A 19,219-nucleotide genomic window follows, 5' to 3' on the forward strand; every position below is an offset into this window, starting at 1 on the left:
AAAAGAACCATATGGAAGACCTCACTATTTTTAAAGTTTAAATTTAGGTTTTATGCTAAATATGAGAATTCTAAAGTAATATTGTGGTTGCTGATTTTAAAATATTGCAGCTTAAGTCAAAATGACTTTTAACAGCTTTATTTACAAAGAGGTGGAAAGAGTGAAAGTCGAAAAATGTAAGAAGATAGAGAATTGTCTAGCCTACCACCCTAACTGCTGCTCAGATGTCTGGCTCAGACTCAGCAGGGCTGGATAATCCCAAAGGAATCGGTGGTGTCCTCAGCCAGAGTTCCACCAACACATTCTCCTCCAAAGCCAAGACAGGAATCTCAGTCACTCACTCAGCAAGCTGACGCAGGATCTAGGAAAGAGTCTCCTCTTCCAGTCCAGCTGACCTCTGCAAAGTGAATGACTGAATCCTCAAGCTGACCTTTTTAAAGCTGCTTTCTCAATGTAACTTCCTGTAGCTCCCCCACTTTAGGAGAACCACAGTCTTTCAATTTGCCTACAGCTGCCTAAGGTGGGGGACGCTAGTGACTTGTGAACTCTCTTTCTTAGTGTTAAGTAGAGATACTTTTAATTCTTGATTTGCTTAGCTAAAAATAGGCAAAGGGAGAGTTAATCCTATTTTCACAATATCTACGAGGAATTATGCTTTGACCCAGATTCAGTATTGAATGTCTTTCATGACAGCAGCAACCAGCAACCACCTTTAGTAAGCACATACTTCCTTGAATTATGTTTCACTTGATATTAATGAGAAGCCTGTAACTGCACAAAGTTATCATTGTAGGTATACTTTTTAAAGAATCTTATACAATTTTTACATATGGATGGGAGGCACCTTTTTTGAAGGAGATCCTTTGAGGCATCATTTTGGTCTACCCAATGTTTTCTTATAGTTAACAACTGGTAAATATAGTGGGTTTGTGAATTCTCTACACCTTTTAGTCAATTATGTGATGATAAAAAGAGGTCTTTTATAGACTATCACTTGCGAAAGTCTGCCTCTTCATGTCTAATATCTTGATTAAATATGGGTTTTTTGTATGCAAAAATTATCTTCCAAAAAATTATTTTGATGTAAAATTTTGGTATTATTTGGATAAATTTATTAGGTAGTATTTCAATAAATGAGTCATCAGTTACTGGTGCACTCAGCATCTGTTTATGTAAATCTCCCCAAATTTTTCTGAAACCTACCTCACCATTTCTTAAAATAGTATTCCATCATATGCATATGCATTAATATGTTTATCCACTCCCCAATAGATGAGCACCCTCTCATTTCCGATTTTTTCAGTCACTACTAAATAAAGACCAAAATATTTTTCAGACTTCCTTAGATCCCTCAGTGACAAAATGTGTTATCTCCATCAAAGACATCTTCTGTGTATTATTAATCTAATCCAGCTGCTTTTTCCTATCTTTGTCTTCTTTAGTGCCACTCTCACTTCCCAAAAGCACATAAAGATAGAGAATTCAAAAATGGTGATTCCACCACCCTCAGTGGTGATTTTTTTAAAATAAAAAACTTTTCCATCTTTTGTCTATTTATTCTCTTAATAGTTTCATTCTCAAATGCCTTCCAGGTGAATTTGCTTAGCCACATCTCAAGCCATTTATATACTGTTCATCATTTTATCAAATATCCTACTACATAAGGTTTTTAAGTATATTTATATTCTAAACTGGTATTGCCCTTGATTGCTTTCCAATAGCAAATAAGCCAAATATTTGCTTACTCAACTGGTTTCCAGGCTTTTTTTGTCTCTTAATTATGGCAACTGATTTACCTTAGTTAAATTTACAATCAGTATTGATAAACTCTCCTCCACAGATTTCTTATTTTTAGTATCAATAACTTATTTAAATAGGACTTTGTTTTAAAAGATCTCTTTTAGAAGGATTCAATCCAGTGTCTATATGGTCAATGATTTTGAAGATGTGGAAAAGAAACTGAAGACACAGGTTGTGCTTATGTCACTTTTGCCCACTGAAAACAAGGTATATAGAAGCAAAAAAAAATTTAATTTGGAAAATTAACATCTGGCTAAGAAGACAGTGTCTGAAAGTAAGATTTGAATTTATGGACAAAACAGTCTTCAATACTAGATTGACAAACTTCTGACTAAAGAAGGAATATATTTAATAGGTACGAATATTTACTAAGGATCTTATAAACCTAATCAAAATAATTTAAACCAAAAAAAGACAAGGGAAAGAGTGAACTATATGTATGTAATAAAGTTAGATAACATAAAAAAAGGACAGCAGATGGGACACCCACAAATTCATAACAGACAAAATACAAGGAAGGTACATGTATAATGTATGTCATTAAGCATCTACATACAAATTCTCAAAGTTTAAGCAACAAATGGGAGGAATCAGGGATCCTAACACCAAAGGGCAATTTGACCTAATCCACACACCACTAAGACTTGAGTTGAATGAATCCCATGGAAACAGGACAGGTAAAAGTTGTGGGCAGGGATAGCACAGCATAGAAATAAGGCATATTTGGGGGCAGTTAGGTGGCATAGTGGATTGAAAGCCAAGCCTAGAGTCAGGAGTTCAAATCTGGCCTCAGTCACTTCCCAGTTGTGTGACCCGATAAGACACTTTACCCCCACAGCCTAATCCTTCCTGCTCTTTTGCATTGGAATTAATACACAATATTGATTCTAAGATGGAAGGTAAGGGTTTAAAAAGAAGGTATATTCATATGAGGAAATTGAAGATCGAGAATAAAGAAGTATGAGGGCATCTGGGTGAAGGCAAAGGAGGCAGAAACAGAAATGATTTGTTAAAAGAATATGCTACAGATCATCTGGACAGAAAGAGGAAATCAATGAGAAGTTTCAGAAACAGATCAAAACGCTGGCATAGTGGCATGACATCATAGTGATAGGGGACTTCAATAAAGTAGACTTGATTATCCTCAAGAAAAAAAAGCTCAGGCAAGGGAAAGGAGGAGGGGTCTGACAAGAAGGAATATTAGCCGTATTAAAGTATTTGAAAGGCTGCCATGTGGAGAAGGAATTAGACTGGTTTCATTTGATCCCAGAGAGAAAAACTAGATAGAGACAATGTGTAGACGTTAAAAAGAAGAAAATTCAAGCTCAAAATCAGGGGGAAATTCCTAACAATTAGTGATGTCCAAAAGTGAAATAAACTTAGAAACATGGTGGGTTCCATCTCCTCAAGAGTCTTCAAGACTAGATAACTAGGGGGCAGCTGGGTAGCTCAGTGGATTGAAAGCCGGGAGGTCCTAGGTTCAAATCTGGCCTCAGACACTTCCCAGCTGTGTGACCCTGGGCAAGTCCCTTGACCCCCATTGCCTAGCCCTTACCACTCTTCTGCCTTGGAGCCAATACACAGTATTGACTCCAAGATGGAAGGTAAGGTTTAAAAAAAAAAAGACTAGACAACTACTTGTCAGATTTATTAGAGCTGGAAGTGCTTTCATATATGGGTTGGATTAAATGGCCACCAAAGTCCCTCCCAACTCTCAGATTCTATGATACTCTGAATCTTGATATAATGAGAACTTGTTTTCTTAAACATTTCTTGTCTTATACAAAGACAATAACTCATAAAATCATAGAATCTTAGAACTAGAAAGGCCCATAGAAGGCAGTTATTCTAACCTATCTGAGGAGAAAATACTCTCAATGAAACATTTATTGGGTGGGTGATTCTCTAACTTCTGCCTGAACAAACACCTCCAATGACAAAGAACTCATTACCTTAAAAGATTCCCAATACTAAAGAGAATTTGAAAGGCAAAATAGAGGTTCACCAGATAATTTAAAATTCTTGGGGGGGGGGGGCAGCTGGGTAGTTCAGGAGTTTGAGAGCCAGGCCTAGAGACGGGAGGTCCTAGGTTCAAATGTGACCTCAGACACTTCCCTGCTAGGTGACCCTGGACAAGTCACTTAACCCCCATTGTCTAGCCCTTGCCCCTCTTCTGCCTTGGAACCAATACACAGTAGTGATTCCAATATAGAAGGTAAGGATTTTTTTAAAAATTCTTGTTAGAATACTGATGACTGAATTTTGGAATACTACAATCCTCTGAATTAAGTTCTGAGTCACCTAAAGAGCAATGGTTGGTGTGAGTAAGTTATCACACATTTTCAACCAAGAAATAATCAAGAGAAGTATTATAAATGATTACAAAAAGTCTTATAACTAAAAAAGAAAGGAGACTCATGTAGTAACAATAAATGCATTTTAGTATCCTTTCAATACCAAGGAGTAGAGGCCTTGACCCATACTGGTTGCTTCTTTCATGAATCATCTATGAGAGAAAATGCAAAAGAGTCACCCAGGATGAGCTGCAACCTATATTACTGGAAGGAATATCCATATCAGTGATCACAGATCAAAGTATCAACAAGTTAGAATAATAAATAGAATTATATAATGTTTATTTTTAGGATAAAATGAGAGAGATATAAAATAAAGAACACTGATTACTATACTTGAGAAAAATAACTCAAGAAAACTGATACATAGAAATATAGTATGTTTATTATATGCTTGCTCAGTCACATCTTAAGTGACTTTTCATTGTAATTAATAATAACTCACATTTCTTTAGTTCTGCAAGACTACTCTAAGACTGAAAAAGCACTTACCGATCAAACGTGCCAAAGAAATAGATAAGGCAAGTGGCATTTTCCTGATTTATAGAAGAGAAAATTGAAACTGAAAGGATAAAAGGAATATGGAGTAGCAATTCCCTGTCCCCATGACTATTCAAGTAGATTAGAACTATATGTTCCTCAAGAATGTCATACATAGGACTCATGCACTGATAGCTGGACTGGATCAAATCTGAGGTGCTCTTCACCTTCCTAATTCTAGGATTATAGGCAAGCCTATTGAACTGAATCACTTAAGTGAACAGCACCTGTTATCTATGCCACTTGCTCAATTTGCATTTAATCATGTATTGTTTTGTACAGTTACTTAACTTGTCATATGTACATCAACTGATATGTGTTGAATAAATGGATACTCTACATTGCCACACTTAGTTAATATGATAAATTTCCTAAAGTATTACTATATTACCTTGTCGATAACCTTGCTCAATGTCTTTCTTTCAGTTTCTTTCTTTCAGTTTCTTTCTTTCTTTCTTTCTTTCTTTCTTTCTTTCTTTCTTTCTTTCTTTCTTTCTTTCTTTCTTTCTTTCTTTCTTTCTTTCTTTCTTTCTTTCTTTTCTTTAAACCCTTACCTCTTCTATCCTAGTAACAACTTTGATACAAAAGGGCAAGGGCTTGACAAAGGGGGTTAAAGTAATTTGCCCACAGTTGCATACCTAGGAAGTGTCTGAGGTCAAATTTGAACTCGGGTCCTCCCAACTCCAGGCCTGGCATTCTATCCGCTGTGCCAGCCACCTAGCTGTCTGTACAATGCCTTTCACATAGAAGATAAACACTAAATATTAGCTGAAGAGGGTTCTTTAACCAAAATAATAGTCTAACTAATCAGCAGTTGTTGCTGTGGAGTAAGTTTAGCTGGGCACTTTTTCTTTTTAAGCCATTTCCCTTCTGTTTTAAAATCAATTCTAAGTATTGGTTCCAAGGAAGAAAAGTGGTAAGAGCTAGGTAGTTGGGGTAAAGTGATTTAAACTTATATAGGTAGAATTGAGCACTCTGTAATCCCTCCTTTCACATGCATTTTAGGGAATAGCTAAAGACTTATATGGCACTTACTAGGTGCCAGGTACTGTACTAAGTCTTTTGCAAATATCACTGCATTTGATCACACTAACCATAGTCCTAGAAGTAAGTGCTGTTATTATTCCCATTTTACAAATGAGGAAACTGAGGCAGGTAGAATTGAGTGACTTGCCCAGGGTCACAGAGGCTAGGTTTGAACTCATCTTCCTGATTTCAGGCCCAATTCTTGATCCACCATGACACCTAGCTAGAACATTACCCCACCAAAGAGGAAATCAGCCTAGAACCATTCAAACAGAAATAAATCTGAGCCAGTGCAAACACCTTGTTATTTAATTGTTTTTTCTTTGGGGGTGGAGGTGATAGAATGGGGGAGCATGCTAACTAATTCAATCTTCTAAGGAAAAAACTGGGGGAAAAAAACTTTTCCACTTTCAGAAAAGCCTGATGACCTATAATGGAAGTGCCCTGTCCCCTGATTTGGAACAGCCACATATATTCTGTAATTGCTAAAAAAACTTGGTAAAGAGATAGCCTGGCAATGAAGCCAGAACTGACATGCATTCACAATGAACAACACCAGCCTTGTCCCTGGTCTGTAGTAACTCTGTGTGCTACTGGTATTCAAGAAGGGAAAGGAACTACTGAGGCCTTATGGCTGGGGAGCAGCTTGGGCCCTCTCTCCCTTACAGCCAACAGAAAGTCAAGGAGGCAAATCCCTGCTGTTACTTGTGCCCACGATATAGTTATTCTTTCCTGCTTTCAGTTGAAGGAAGAGTGGTAATGGTCATGGCCTTTTGAGCTTCAAAAAGTGGGCACAGTAAGCTACCATAGATCCAGTAATGGGAGATACAAAGTACTAAAGAACCTAACCAAGCCTAGCAGAAACTGAAAGGAGACTCATCCAGTGGCTGTGCCATGCCTGGAAGTAAACTGGGCAGGGTACCAATGGGATAGAGAAGCTGCATTAAGTCTGAGCCCACTCTCCCCAGGATCTGTAGTAAGGGATTTCTAGCAGGGCACAGCAGGGCAAGCTGACAGCATGAAACCCTGCAGACCAACATTCTACACAGAACTCCCAGAAACTGGAACTGGAGACAGAGAAGTTGTAGAAAGTGGTTGGTGGAAGAGTGAGGCTGCTTTCCTTTAGCAGGCAAGTGAGCCCAGGGTTGCTATCTGGTTATTTCTGGGGTAGACTCTGAGAGCCAGTGGTCCCTTTTCCTTTGGGTTTCTTTGTTTCCTGCCTGTCCCTGCTACTGGAGCTGGTGTTACTGCTGTGGAGAAGATTTCATCTGAGTTGTTACTGGGATTGCTGCTTGACCCAAAGGAGAACTCTGGAGTTGTGAGAATCTTTGGCCCACTTGTCCCTGGCCCTGTTCCTAACAAAACCCCCTTAACCTTAAGTATTACTTTAGAAATTTAGTTTAGAATAGTTATATAAGTATGAGGGGTTAATCTCTAAGTGGGTTATAAGTTAGCTATTCCCTAATCCCTTTTCCCTTTAGATAAATAAACTGTTAATTTTTATATATATATATATATATATATGTATATATATATATATATAGTTTCAACCCTTCCTTTAACCCTCCCCATAACAGATCTGAGGTGGCAGAGGGGATGGTGTGAATCTTAAAACTGCTCAAACTCTACCTTAGAACATTTGGTTAAGGCTATCCCTTATTGTAACAAATGGAGGTACTTGATCAGGAATGTATTGGGAATTTTAACATTATTCCACCCATACTTAGGCATACTTTAGAGGAAGATAAAGTTGTAAAATTACTTACTGACAATGAAAAGTCCCCAACTCATACTTATAGTAAAGCTAGAACCTTAAGCTAGGCCTATTTTTAGATCTAATACAAAAGGGTGCTAAGTACCTATAAAGGTTAAATTAATCACTAAAAGGTCAAGCAACTTACAAAGGGCAAGCTTAACAAAAGAGGTGTGAAGTTTTAGTCTACCCAGAGAAGGTGAGAACAAAAGAAGATGTGAACTAAGAATGGTCAGTCCTGGGGAGAACGTCTACTGTGATTGGTAGATGTGAAAATTTAGGGGAGGTAACATAAGAGAAATTTCTCTTTAAAAGGAGCTGGCTCTCTGAACTTGGGAGGAGTTCAGGGTAGTTGGAGTTTTAGAGTTAGTGTGGAGGAGCTGGCTCTCTGAACTTAGTTGGAGTTTTGCTTGGGTCAAAATCTTGTGGTGAGTGGATAAAAGACTAACTAGTCTCTCTTAAGGCTTAGGCCTAGGTCATTTGGCCTAGGCCTTTTCCTACTATTTCCTCTTACTCTGTCTCTCTCCCCCTTCCCTTAATTCCTTCATTCGTATTAATTAAAATCTCCATAAAATGCAGCTGACTTGGGTATTTCATATTTAGGAATTTTTCCCATGGCAACCACTTATTTTTGATAAAAATCAAGACACTAAAATTATCTTTACAGTTTTGGCAATTCAGTCTTGAAACCCACATTTTCATGGTTACAATGGTGCTCGAGCTTCTACATATTGGAAGGAAATATAGGTACTTCTGTTCTTGCTCTATATCTATATCAAGCATATCTGGCTATCATTTAGCCAACTTTTATAAAAGGATAGCCAGATATGCTTGATATAGATATAGAGCAAGAACAGAAGTACCTATATTTCCCTCCAATATGTAGAAGCTCACCATCCCCTCTGCAATGACCAGTGGAGAGGACTTCGTGGTATGAGGGCCTCCAGAGGACAGCATTAAAGAAAGGTTTCTCTGGCCTTTCAGCAGTTTCCCATGAACTCTGAGGGCTCTATCTGGGAGAGCATGTCCAAAGTCTTGCTCCATGAGGATAATTGTTTAGGATTCTGTGACAAGCCAGAAAGATATTTTGCAGTAAACAGACATAGGGTTTGGCACTTGTCAATATGCTCCACAAAGGTTCGGTCCTGTGTCTTATATCAAGTTCATTGAATGGAGAGTTGGTAGCAAGATCCCTAAATAATGAAATCCCTAGAAAAACTACTTTTAGAATAAAATAAGAATTAGATTCCACTCAAGCAATAGGTTCATTAATATTTTAATCCATTTAACAAGAATTTTTCTTTACCTGCATACAAGCATCTTGACCCTTGATTGCAGCAATATGAGCTGCTGTCCAACCTCCTGGGCTTACACTCATTATATCAGCCCCATGCCATAGCAACCAATGAAGACACTAAATTAGAAGAATGAAAAGGTTAAAATGTAATTATGTCACATAAATTATTCAAATAGAACTTAGTAACAATTATCAAAGATTCACCACGTGGTACAGTTTCATGGATATCCATCCTCATTAACTGATTCGCTAAATTTTTCATGCTGTGATTAAATTCTTGATTTTTATGTTAATTCAAAACATTAAAAGATGTGAGATGTCATCTGTGTGGGACTCCTCTATGAAAGAGACTGCGATTATCTTCATGAGATACCATGGTCAAAACCTTTGTAGCCAACTGTCTCAGAGCTTAGTTATCCTGACAGGTCACAAATACAATTAGCTCACCAGGCTGGTATTTTAAGGCTTTCCAGCTTATAGAACCTACAAGAGTATGCATTCCACTGATATAACCTTCTAGAACCCAGAATACCTTCCATGCCACGAGAGATTGCCCTTCAACTCAATAAGCTTAAACACATCAAATGTGTCATTAATGGATTTTATTTAGTTTCATATAAGATGTTAATTGGTTGCTCTAAATCTGTGATGGGGAACCTATGGCACACATGCCAAAAAAGGCACACAGAGCCCTCTCTGTGGGCATACCTGCCCACCAGAATTTGTTATTGGAAAGTCTGAGGGACTCCAGCAGAGCTGCTCCCCTCCCCCTCTCCATATGCCTGAGGACATTCCTCACTTCCCCCACCCCTCTGCCCAGCAGCCAATGGGAGTGCTTCCTCCCTCCCCTGTCTGGAGTAAGGAGTGGCAGGGGGTAAGGAGGTTGGCTGGGGCACTTGGTGGGGGAGAGGCACAGAAATCAGTCTGGGGCCAAGGTGGAGGTGGGGCCCAGCACTCTCTCTCTTTAAAAGGTTTGTCATCACTGCTCCAAATCAATGGTGTCAAACTCAAAATAGAAAAAGGCCATTAAACTATGTATACAGTTCCTTGCAGGCTGAATATCGACTTAGAAGACCACAGATAAACATTGCTTACATTTTATTATTTTAATATTTCTCAATTACATTCTATTCTGGTTTGGCTTCAGGCTGTGTTGCCTAAATAACTATCACTTTTTTTATGCTGATATAAAATGCATTCCTAGTCACCATGCTTGCTATCTCTAGATTCATTGGTTGATCTTGAAATTTATACATTTAAAAGTACTGCTGGAAAGGCTTGGAGATGGGAGGTCCTAGATTCAAATCTAGCCTCAAACTTTCCTAGCTGAATCAAGATGTTTTTGATCCTTTGTGGAAACTGCTAGCCAGAGTCTGTGACAAAGGCTGCTTGCCTCAGGAGTTGTAAATGACAACTGACAGTTAATGGCAGTTGGTGACAGTAACTAAAGATTATTATTTTTTAATAAATGGAGTCCTTATAAATCTGGAGTGCCAACTGTCTTGAAAAAAATTTAAAAAAGGAAGGGAATTTCCACCAAGGGGAGGCTTGGACCCCGAGGTATGGAAAGGAGAAACCCCCCTTCCTCAAAAGTGGGGTTCAGGGGGAGACAGCAGCTATAACGGGTTGGCTCAGAGAACAGATATCTTTAATGTTAACTCAATCAGGTAATACAAAAGGAAATAATAGGCAGGGAAGAATGGAAAAAGGAAAGTGGGAAAAGGGGGTCCCTGTCTCTATCTAAACCCTTTTCCTCCCTCCTCAAGTCTGGGGGGAACTCAGGCCTTGGCAGCCTGACCCCCCCCTAGAGAAAGTCAGATTGATTCACCCCTGGGCAACAGGAGCTAAGGTAAAGTCTGCTCAGGTTTCTCTTCAGAAAGTCCCTTCAATTGGGAAGTGTTGGGGAGGAAAGATTTCCAGTCACCAGCAGGAAAAATGGGTAACCCTCAGGAGAAAGTCTTTATCGACCTTCTCTTTTCAATGTCTCAAGATGCAGAGACTCTCACTGCTCTCCAGCCAGAGTCTTCTCTCCTCAGGAAATTCATTCCTGGGGCCCCTCCTCCATTGAGGTGATCAATTTCATATACTCTTCAGGCTGGCACTTTTTCTCTAGTTGGCCAGCCTCTATCATAGTGACCCTAGGTAAGTCATTTAACCCCAATTGCCTAGCCTTTACCACTCTTCTGTCTTGGAACCAATAATATCAATTCTAAGAATAAAGGATTTAGGAAAAAAATACTACTGGATCATTCAGGTGGAAGCAAAGTGAAAGACATCAGGTGTAGTCACAACTGTGGTGGCTAATCAGAGAGAGTGTACTGTGGAAATGCATACTGCTAGCTCTTGGAAAGGAATACCAGTATGAACCCTTTCAGCAAACTTTACACTGGATATGGTCAAATGTAAACCATTGAAGTTGTCTGATCCAGCTCATAAAGTCAGTTTCAAACAATATGTATCCCTGAAGGGAAGAGGAGAAGAAAAGGTATTTCCTCTTAGTGATGGAGAAGAAAAAGGCCAGAGTACTTTGCCATACCAACTCCCCCTATAACAACTCCATATGACCACTAGAAACCTCAAGCTTTCAAAAGTAGTCAGTCACGATATTATTTTTGAAATGCACTTGCTCTCTTGATCCTGGGGTCTGCTACTGAGTGGATGACACAAGTTATATGATCACCTTCATCCACTCAGTAACATCCACTCATGTGCATCATGAGTATGGTGAGCAAAATGATCCCTCTCATCAAGTAGAAATAGTACATTTAAGATCAAATCTGTCTGAGCCCCTTGAATATTAATGCCCTCCCCAAATATGTCACAATTCTTCCAGACTAAGACCTCTAGTTCAATCCCCAAGCACTCTGGCTTCTCTATGAAGGTGTATCTCCCGAGGAAAGACATTTCAATGCAGCTAGGTGGTAAAGCAGACAGGGTGCTAGGCCTGGTGTCAGCAAGACGAGTTCATATCCAGCCTCTGATACTTAGTGGCTGTGTGATCCTGGGCAAGTCACTTAGTATCTTTTTGCCTCAGTTTCCTCAACTATAAAACGAGAATGATAATAGCACCTACCTCTTTGGGTTGTTCAAAGAGATAAGTTTATAAATTGCTTAACATCGTTTCTGGTGCACAGTAGGTGCTATATAAATGCTCATTCCCTTCTCCTCTCCCTTTCCCTCCCCTCTCTTCCCCATTCTACCTGGTGAGCTCTCAGCTCTACCCATTCTGAGAGCTACATAAAACTGGCCTTTCGTACCCAGTGATCTGGTAACAAGGGCTTTTCCAAGGAGACTGTGCTGCAGGCTGCAGAGTTGGCATGTGAGAGAGCCTTGAATTAATGGTTTATTAAGTACTACTCTGTGCAAAGCCCTGACCTGGGGATATAAACAGAAAAGGTATATGGTCCTTCCTCACAGAGATCACATTCTAATGGAGGAGACAACATGTATGGAAGATTTCAGAAGCAAGTCAGATGAAGAAGTTCCATGGTCCTTAGGGTAGAGCAGCAAGGCAGATGGCAATGCCTCTACTTTAATAACATTTACACATATAAAATTATATTAGTTTCTGATTTTGAACCATTTGAAAGTACCAAGGTCTCACTGACAAGAACATTCTTGTCTGGGTCTTGAGTAGCTGTGGCTGCAGCACCTCCAGGAGCAATTGCCACTCTACATATCCACAAGATAATGACAGCAGACAATGGGTTGGAAGAACTATCTTTCCCAAAGATCTTGGGCTCAGAGTCTGGGCTGACATCAGATCTGAGGGGGAATGTGGTGGTGGTGGTTTGGCTTGCCTGTTTCTCCCTCAGGGTGTCTTGCTGCTTCAGGAAAGCTGGCTTCCCTTGAGGGAGGGGCAGATCAGATCTTACTCTATGAGAATTCCTGGGGAGTAGTTATGGGTGTGGCCACATAGTTGAAATGAACAGGACTGGACAACCAAAAAAAAAAGCTCTCTCCCTTTGAGGTCAGGACTAACTGAAGAATTTTGCTGATGCCTCTCATAATTGTTATTGGGGCATCAGAGACATCATATACCCTTGGCAAAACTGCAGAAACCTGTTGATGCTCTTGCCAAAACAGCAGAGGTTGGGAGTGGGCCCATTCCCAGGCTGGACCCAGATAGCATAATGCCATGTCATTGTGGGTGCAGAACCTTCTGATCCTTCTATCAAAGGATGTGGCAGCCACTTGGCTCACCTCTGATTCTCATGCTAGAGTACCCACTTCTAAAAGAACAGTGTGAACTAATCACAAGCACCCCTGACCTGCTTCCAGCTAATAAATTTATTACATTCATCCTTTTCCCAATCTCAAGCATAAGGTTTGCCCTTACTGCAGATGGTGCCAATTCAAATTAGAGCACTTTAATACTGGTCAAATCTACCCCTGAGGCACAAACTCTGTTTCTTTTGGGCCTCATGCACTTCACACCTGAAAAAGTCACCTCCATTCCATTGAGCTTTCCACCTCTTTTTCCTCAGATGGCTGACATTGTTAAATGTTGGAATGGGCTTTTGAATAGGACAGTTTTGTCATTCAACCAATGATTATCATAACTAGTTGTCCTACTTCCCAAAAGCCATGTCCTCAACAAATCAACACTACCCCAAGAAGAAGAAGAGTTCTCCGGTTCAGTGACTCCTTGGTTATAGCCCCCAGAAAGACTTATGTGATATGGATGCAGTTCCAGTTAACCTTGTCAAGTCCTTCCTTGTTAAACTTCCTTCGTGGAGTTACTTGGACCTCAATGATCCTTCTCCTTCAGGGATTTTCATACACCCTGGGGAAACAACTCAGCTCCTCTCCAATTGGCATGTCTCTTTTTCCAGAGATGGTATGAACAACTTTTTCCCAAAGAAGACCTGGGATAAGATGAGATGGAATTTTTAGAAAGTGCCCTACTTTCTAATAATATGAGGAAAGGAAAACTGTCTCCGCCTACATATGACTGTAAATGTAGAGAAAGGATATCCCTCAAACTACTTAAAAGTAGTCCTGAGTCTGTAAAAAGGAAAAAGACAATCCTTATCTAAGCCCTGCAGAAGAAAGGGGAAACACTGAAGCAGAGGCCTTTAAAGAGGAAAAGATTCAGAATAATCTCCCTGATGGGGCTCAAAGGGTAGGAATACCAAGTAGGTAGTTGTACAGGGAAAGCTTTAGTATGAACTTAGATCCTGGGATTGGTTACCTACAGAAGACTTATCATGCTTTATTTATTTTACTACAGATAAACCTGATTCATAATGAAGAATCTATGACTGTGCCCAAGATATCATCATTTTGAGCATGGCCCTAATGTCCTTGGTGCTTCTCTGGCTTATCATTACCATCCTGAATCAGGAGACCAATTGTGAACTGAAAAGTTTTGCCATCGCCCACAACATGAATTGGATTATTGAGATCTGACATTTGGTCCTTCTTAAAATGGGGGAAGAGGGGCAGGGCCAAGATGGCGGCATAGTAGCAGGAGACTTCTGAATCTCCTTCTAATTGCTCATTACAAAGCATCTCAAAAGGACAGAAATCAAAACATGACTAGTAAAGGATCTCTCCCACTGGACACAACATTAAAGGTAGGCAGTGAGTGGGGATTCCCACACTATACGGGGGAAAAACTGCACTAATCAAAGCTCAAGCTGATCACCCCTCCCCCACACCACCTATTGTGCCAGAGTTAGAGCAAGGGCTGGGGAAATCTCTAAATTCTCAGGGTCTGGCTGAAAGTACCACATACTTTACCCAGAGGGCAGAGCAAGGTCTTGGCAGAGAGACTTGGGACAGTAGAGTGTGGAGCTTGGACAGAAACATAGCTAACCACAGCCAAGGCAGCAGGAAATGGGAAGATAGCATCAGGGCAAAACACACTGTGAAGCTGTAAATCCAAGTAGTGAACACTGAGGAAGATAGCCTGCTTTAAAACATGCTACACAAAGAACATCACAGATATACCTACCCTCCTCAAGCTTCTGACAGGGAAGAGAAGATACTACACCAAGGCAAAGCCCTACAAGACAAAAACTAAGAAAACAATGACCACCAACCTGCAGGAACCCCAATCCATTAGTGACAAAAGGAATAAGGAACAGCAAAAATAGCTCCTGAGCCTGAATAATTTCTATGGAGAAAAACAGCAAAATACAGAAACAACAGAGAGTGAAAAAACAAGCAAACACATTCAAACTTTAAAAAAAAAAAAGAAATTGATCACAAGCTCTGGAAGAACTCAAAAAGGAGTTCAAGAACCAAGTAAGAAAAATTGAAGAAAAATGGGGAAAAGAAATGAAAGTAATCCAAAAAACATAATAACTTTAAAAAACAAAATTTCCCATATGAAAAAAAGCACTGAAATCAAATGAAGTAATAAGCAAATTGGAGACCAGAATTGACCTGCTGGAAGCCATGAAAAGCAGGTTAGACCAAACCAAAAAGGAAAATCAAGATCATAGCTGAAAATCAGTCTTTAAAGACTAGAATTGGGAAAGTAGAAGCTAATGATCTCACAAGATAGCAAGAATTAATAAAGCAAAATCAAAAGAATGAAAACATATAAGAAAACATGAAATATCTCATTGAAAAGACAACAGACCTGGAAAACAGGTCCAAGAGAGACAATTTGAGAATTATTGATCTACCTGAAAGCCTGGAGTAAAAATAAAGAGAAATTATCCCAAAAAACTGCCCTGATGTTCTTGAACAAGAGGGCAAAATAGACATTGAAAGAATTCATAGATGACTCCCTACATTCAATCCCCAAAAGACAACCCCTTGGAATGTTATAAGCAAATTCAAGAACTTCCAAGGCCAAGGAGAAAATACTGCAAATGCCCCAAAAGAGAAAATTCAGTTATCAAGGAGCATCAGTCAGGATTATACAGGATCTGGCAGCTTCCACACTAAAGGACCACAAGGCTTGGAATATAATATTCAGGAAGGCAAGAGAATTGGGTCTACAATCAAGAATCATCTACCCATCAAAACTGACTATATACTTCCTAGGGAAAGTATGGGCGTTTAATAAAATAGATTTCCAAACATTCCTAAAGAAAAGACCAGAAATAAACAGAAAAGTTGATGTCCAAATACAAAATTCAAGAGAACCATAAAAAGGTAAACAAGAAAGAGGGGGGAAAATTAAGGGCTTCAATAAGATCAAATTGATTATATTCCTAGATGGGAAAATGATATCTGTAACTCTTAAAATTGTTTTTATTATCATAGTAGATAGAAGAAATATTCATAAGCAGAGGTTGTGGTATTAAGCTATTTCAGATGATATGTAAAAAAATGAAGGGGACAAAAAAAAAGGATGGTACTAAGAGAAACTCAAAGGAAGAAGTAAAATAGGATAAATTATACTACATAAAGAGGTGCATGGGGGGAGTACACTATTATAAAAAGGGGAGGAAAAGAGTGGGAATAGCTAATAATTAAACCTAACTCTCAGTGGAATCAGTTCTGAGAGGGAAGAACAGTCAGATCTATTGAGGTACAGAATTCTATCTTACCTACAGAGAATTTGAAAGAGAATAAGGAAGGGGGTGAGGTGGGGTGGGGAGTATTAAAAGAGAGGGAAAGGTTGTGGGGGAGAGTGATTAATAGACCTTAAAGAGAAATAGGAGATGAATAAGAAGGAAGGGAATGGGAAGGAAAGGAAAATAAGGGTGGGGAAAAGGGGGACTTATTAAAACAAAACACTGGTGTGGATGGAAAAGTGAAAGAAGAAAGCTTGGGACTAAAAGAGGAAATCAAAATGATGGGGAATACACAGGTGGTAACCATAACTCTGAATGTGAATGGGATGAACTCACCCATAAAACAGAAGCAGATTCCATCGTGGATTAAAAAACCAAAATCCTGCCATATGTTGCCTACAAGAAACACACATGAGGCAGGTAGACACACTCAGGGTAAAGGTAAGAGTCTAGAGCAAAACTGATTGGGTATCAAATGAGAAAAAGAAGGCAGGAGTCACAATCATGATATCCAACAAAGCCAAAAAATAAATCTAATTAAAAGAGATAAGGAACGTAATTACATCCTAATAAAAGACAGTATAGATAATTAAGAAATATCAGTACTCAACATATATGCACCAAATAGTATAGCATCCAGATTTTTTAAAGGAGAAACTATGGAGCTTAAGAAGGAAATAGATAGTAAAAGTATACTAGTGGGAGACCTCAACCTTCCTCTATTAGATCTAGATTAAAAAAAAAACAAAAAATAAATAAGAAAGAAGAGATGTGAATGAAATCTTAGAAAAATTAAAATTAATAGATATATGGAGAAAAGTAAATAGTGATAAAAAGGAATATACCTTCTTTTCAGTAGCACATGGTACATTCACAAAGACTGACCATATACTAGGGTATAAAAAATTGCAAATAAATGCATAAAATCATAAAATTTGCATAAAATGCATAAAAAATAAAAAAATAAAAAATAATAAGGGCAACTTTTTCAGATCATAATGTGATAACAATTATAATTATTAAGGCCACATGGAGAGGTAAATTAAAAATTAATTTGAAATTAAATAATTTCATTCTCCAAAACTGGTAGCCTAAAGAACAAATCATAGAAACAATTATTAATTTCATTGAAGAGAATGACAATGAGGAAATAATATATCAAAATTTTGGGGATACCGCAAAAGCAGTTCTCAGGGGAAATATTATATCCCTGAGAGTCCATGTTAACAAAAAAGAGAACAAGGAGATTAATGAATTAAGCATGCAACTAAAAAAACTAGAAAAAGAACAAATTAAAAAACCCTCAGATAAAGACCAAATTGGAAATTCTAAAAACCAAAGGAGAAATTAATAAAGTTGAAAGTAAGAGAACTATTAAGTTAATAAATAAGACTAGGAACTCATATTTTGAAAAAAACAAAACAAAATAAAATAAAGTATTGGTTGATCTAATAAAGAAAAAGAAAGAAGAGAACCAAATTAACAGTATCATGAATGAAAAGGGTGATCTCCCCTCTAATGAAGAGGAAATTAAGGCAATTATTAAGAGCTATTTCACCCAATTATATGACAATAAATATGGCAATCTAGGTAAAATGGATGATTATTTACAGAAATATAAATTGCCTAGATTAACAGAAGAGGAAATAGAATACATAAACAATCCTATATGAGAAAAAGAAATTGAACAAGCCTTCAAAGGCTTCCCTAAGAAAAAAATCCACTGGGTCAGATGAATTCACATGTGAATTCTATTAAACATTTAAAGATCAATTAATCCTAATACTCTACAAACTATTTGACAAAATAGGCAAAGGAGCGTTACCAAATTCTTTTTATTATACAAATATGGTACTGATTCTCAAGCCAGGAAGACAAAAAACAGAGAAGGAAAATTATAAAGCAATATCCTTAATGAACATAGATGCAAAAATGTTAAATAAAATATTCTGTAGCCTTTTAGGCTACAGCAAGTTATCACAAGGATTATTCACTATAACCAGGTGGGATTTATACCAGGAATGCAAGTATGGTTTAATATTAGGAAAACATAATTGACCATATCAACAACCAAACTAATAGTAATCACATGATTATCTCAATAGATAGAGAAAAAGCCTTTGACAAAACATAGCACCTATTACTATTAAAAATAGCCTTTCCTCAAAATAATAAATAGTATTTATTTAAAACCACCAGCAAGTGGGGGAAGCTGGGTGGCTCAGTGGATTGAGAGCCAGGCCAAGAGATGGGAGGTCCTAGGTTCAAATCTGGCCTCAGACACTTCCCAGTTGTGTGACCCTGGGCAAGTCACTTAACTCCCATTGCCTAGTGTAGTATTTAAATTAGTTGTGGGGCTTAAATTGTTGTAGATAAAAGAGTGGGAGCCATAAACTGTGAGATTTAAAATGGCTGAGGTCTTAAACTGTAGTGAGTTAAAATGGTGGAAGATATAAATTGTGATAGATATAAGAGAGAGTGAGTAAATTTGACCACAGAAATATGTTTCACTACAGTGTCTTGGTTTTTAAATCAAATATAAGGTGGTCGCCAGGGAAATATTCCCAATTATTCAATTACCCAAGTCAATTGGGTTTTATAGAGATATTAATTAACAATACAATGAGTAATCAAAGAAAGAGAGAGAGAGTAAGAAAGGAATAAGTATGAAGGGCCTCAAGCCAATATGGCCTAGACCTAAGTCTTAAAAGAGAAATCAGTCAGTTTTTTATAACTCACCATAAGATCTGTCTAAGTAAGGATTTCTAATGAGACCAGGCCAGCGTCCTTTCTCAAAGAGTCTTCCAGGCAGAGATTGTTTCAAAGGGCCTCTCTCTCAAGAGCCTCCAGAGCTCCTACTTCAGAGGGACAGAGCCCCTCAGAGGAGCTCCTCAAGGAGCTCTCCTTCAGAATGAGAGTCAGAAATCGAGATCTCCTCTTGCTCTTCTCTGAGCTCTTATTTTTAAGGGCA

The 19,219-nt window shown here is 38.4% G+C and overlaps 1 protein-coding gene across 6 annotated transcripts in view; it reads right to left on the reverse strand.

The window, feature by feature from the left end:
* The window catches only part of ANKRD42 (ankyrin repeat domain 42), a 175,765-nt gene that overhangs the window by 117,773 nt on the left and 38,773 nt on the right, over nt 1-19,219 (reverse strand). For 5 of the 6 annotated variants that reach the window (XR_001622318.2, XM_056794905.1, XM_016421954.2 and 2 more), the window contains exon 3: nt 8,780-8,887. The exons of the other annotated variant lie outside the window; for it this stretch is intronic. Coding sequence is in view for 4 of the 5 variants with exons in the window: in XM_056794905.1 (XP_056650883.1) it covers nt 8,780-8,887 (108 nt within the window). In the remaining variant the exon portion in view is untranslated. The remainder of the gene's footprint in view (nt 1-8,779; nt 8,888-19,219) is intronic. 6 annotated transcript variants of the gene reach the window in all.

Source organism: Monodelphis domestica, chromosome 4 (assembly GCF_027887165.1).
Source record: "Monodelphis domestica isolate mMonDom1 chromosome 4, mMonDom1.pri, whole genome shotgun sequence".
NCBI lineage: Eukaryota > Metazoa > Chordata > Mammalia > Didelphimorphia > Didelphidae > Monodelphis > Monodelphis domestica.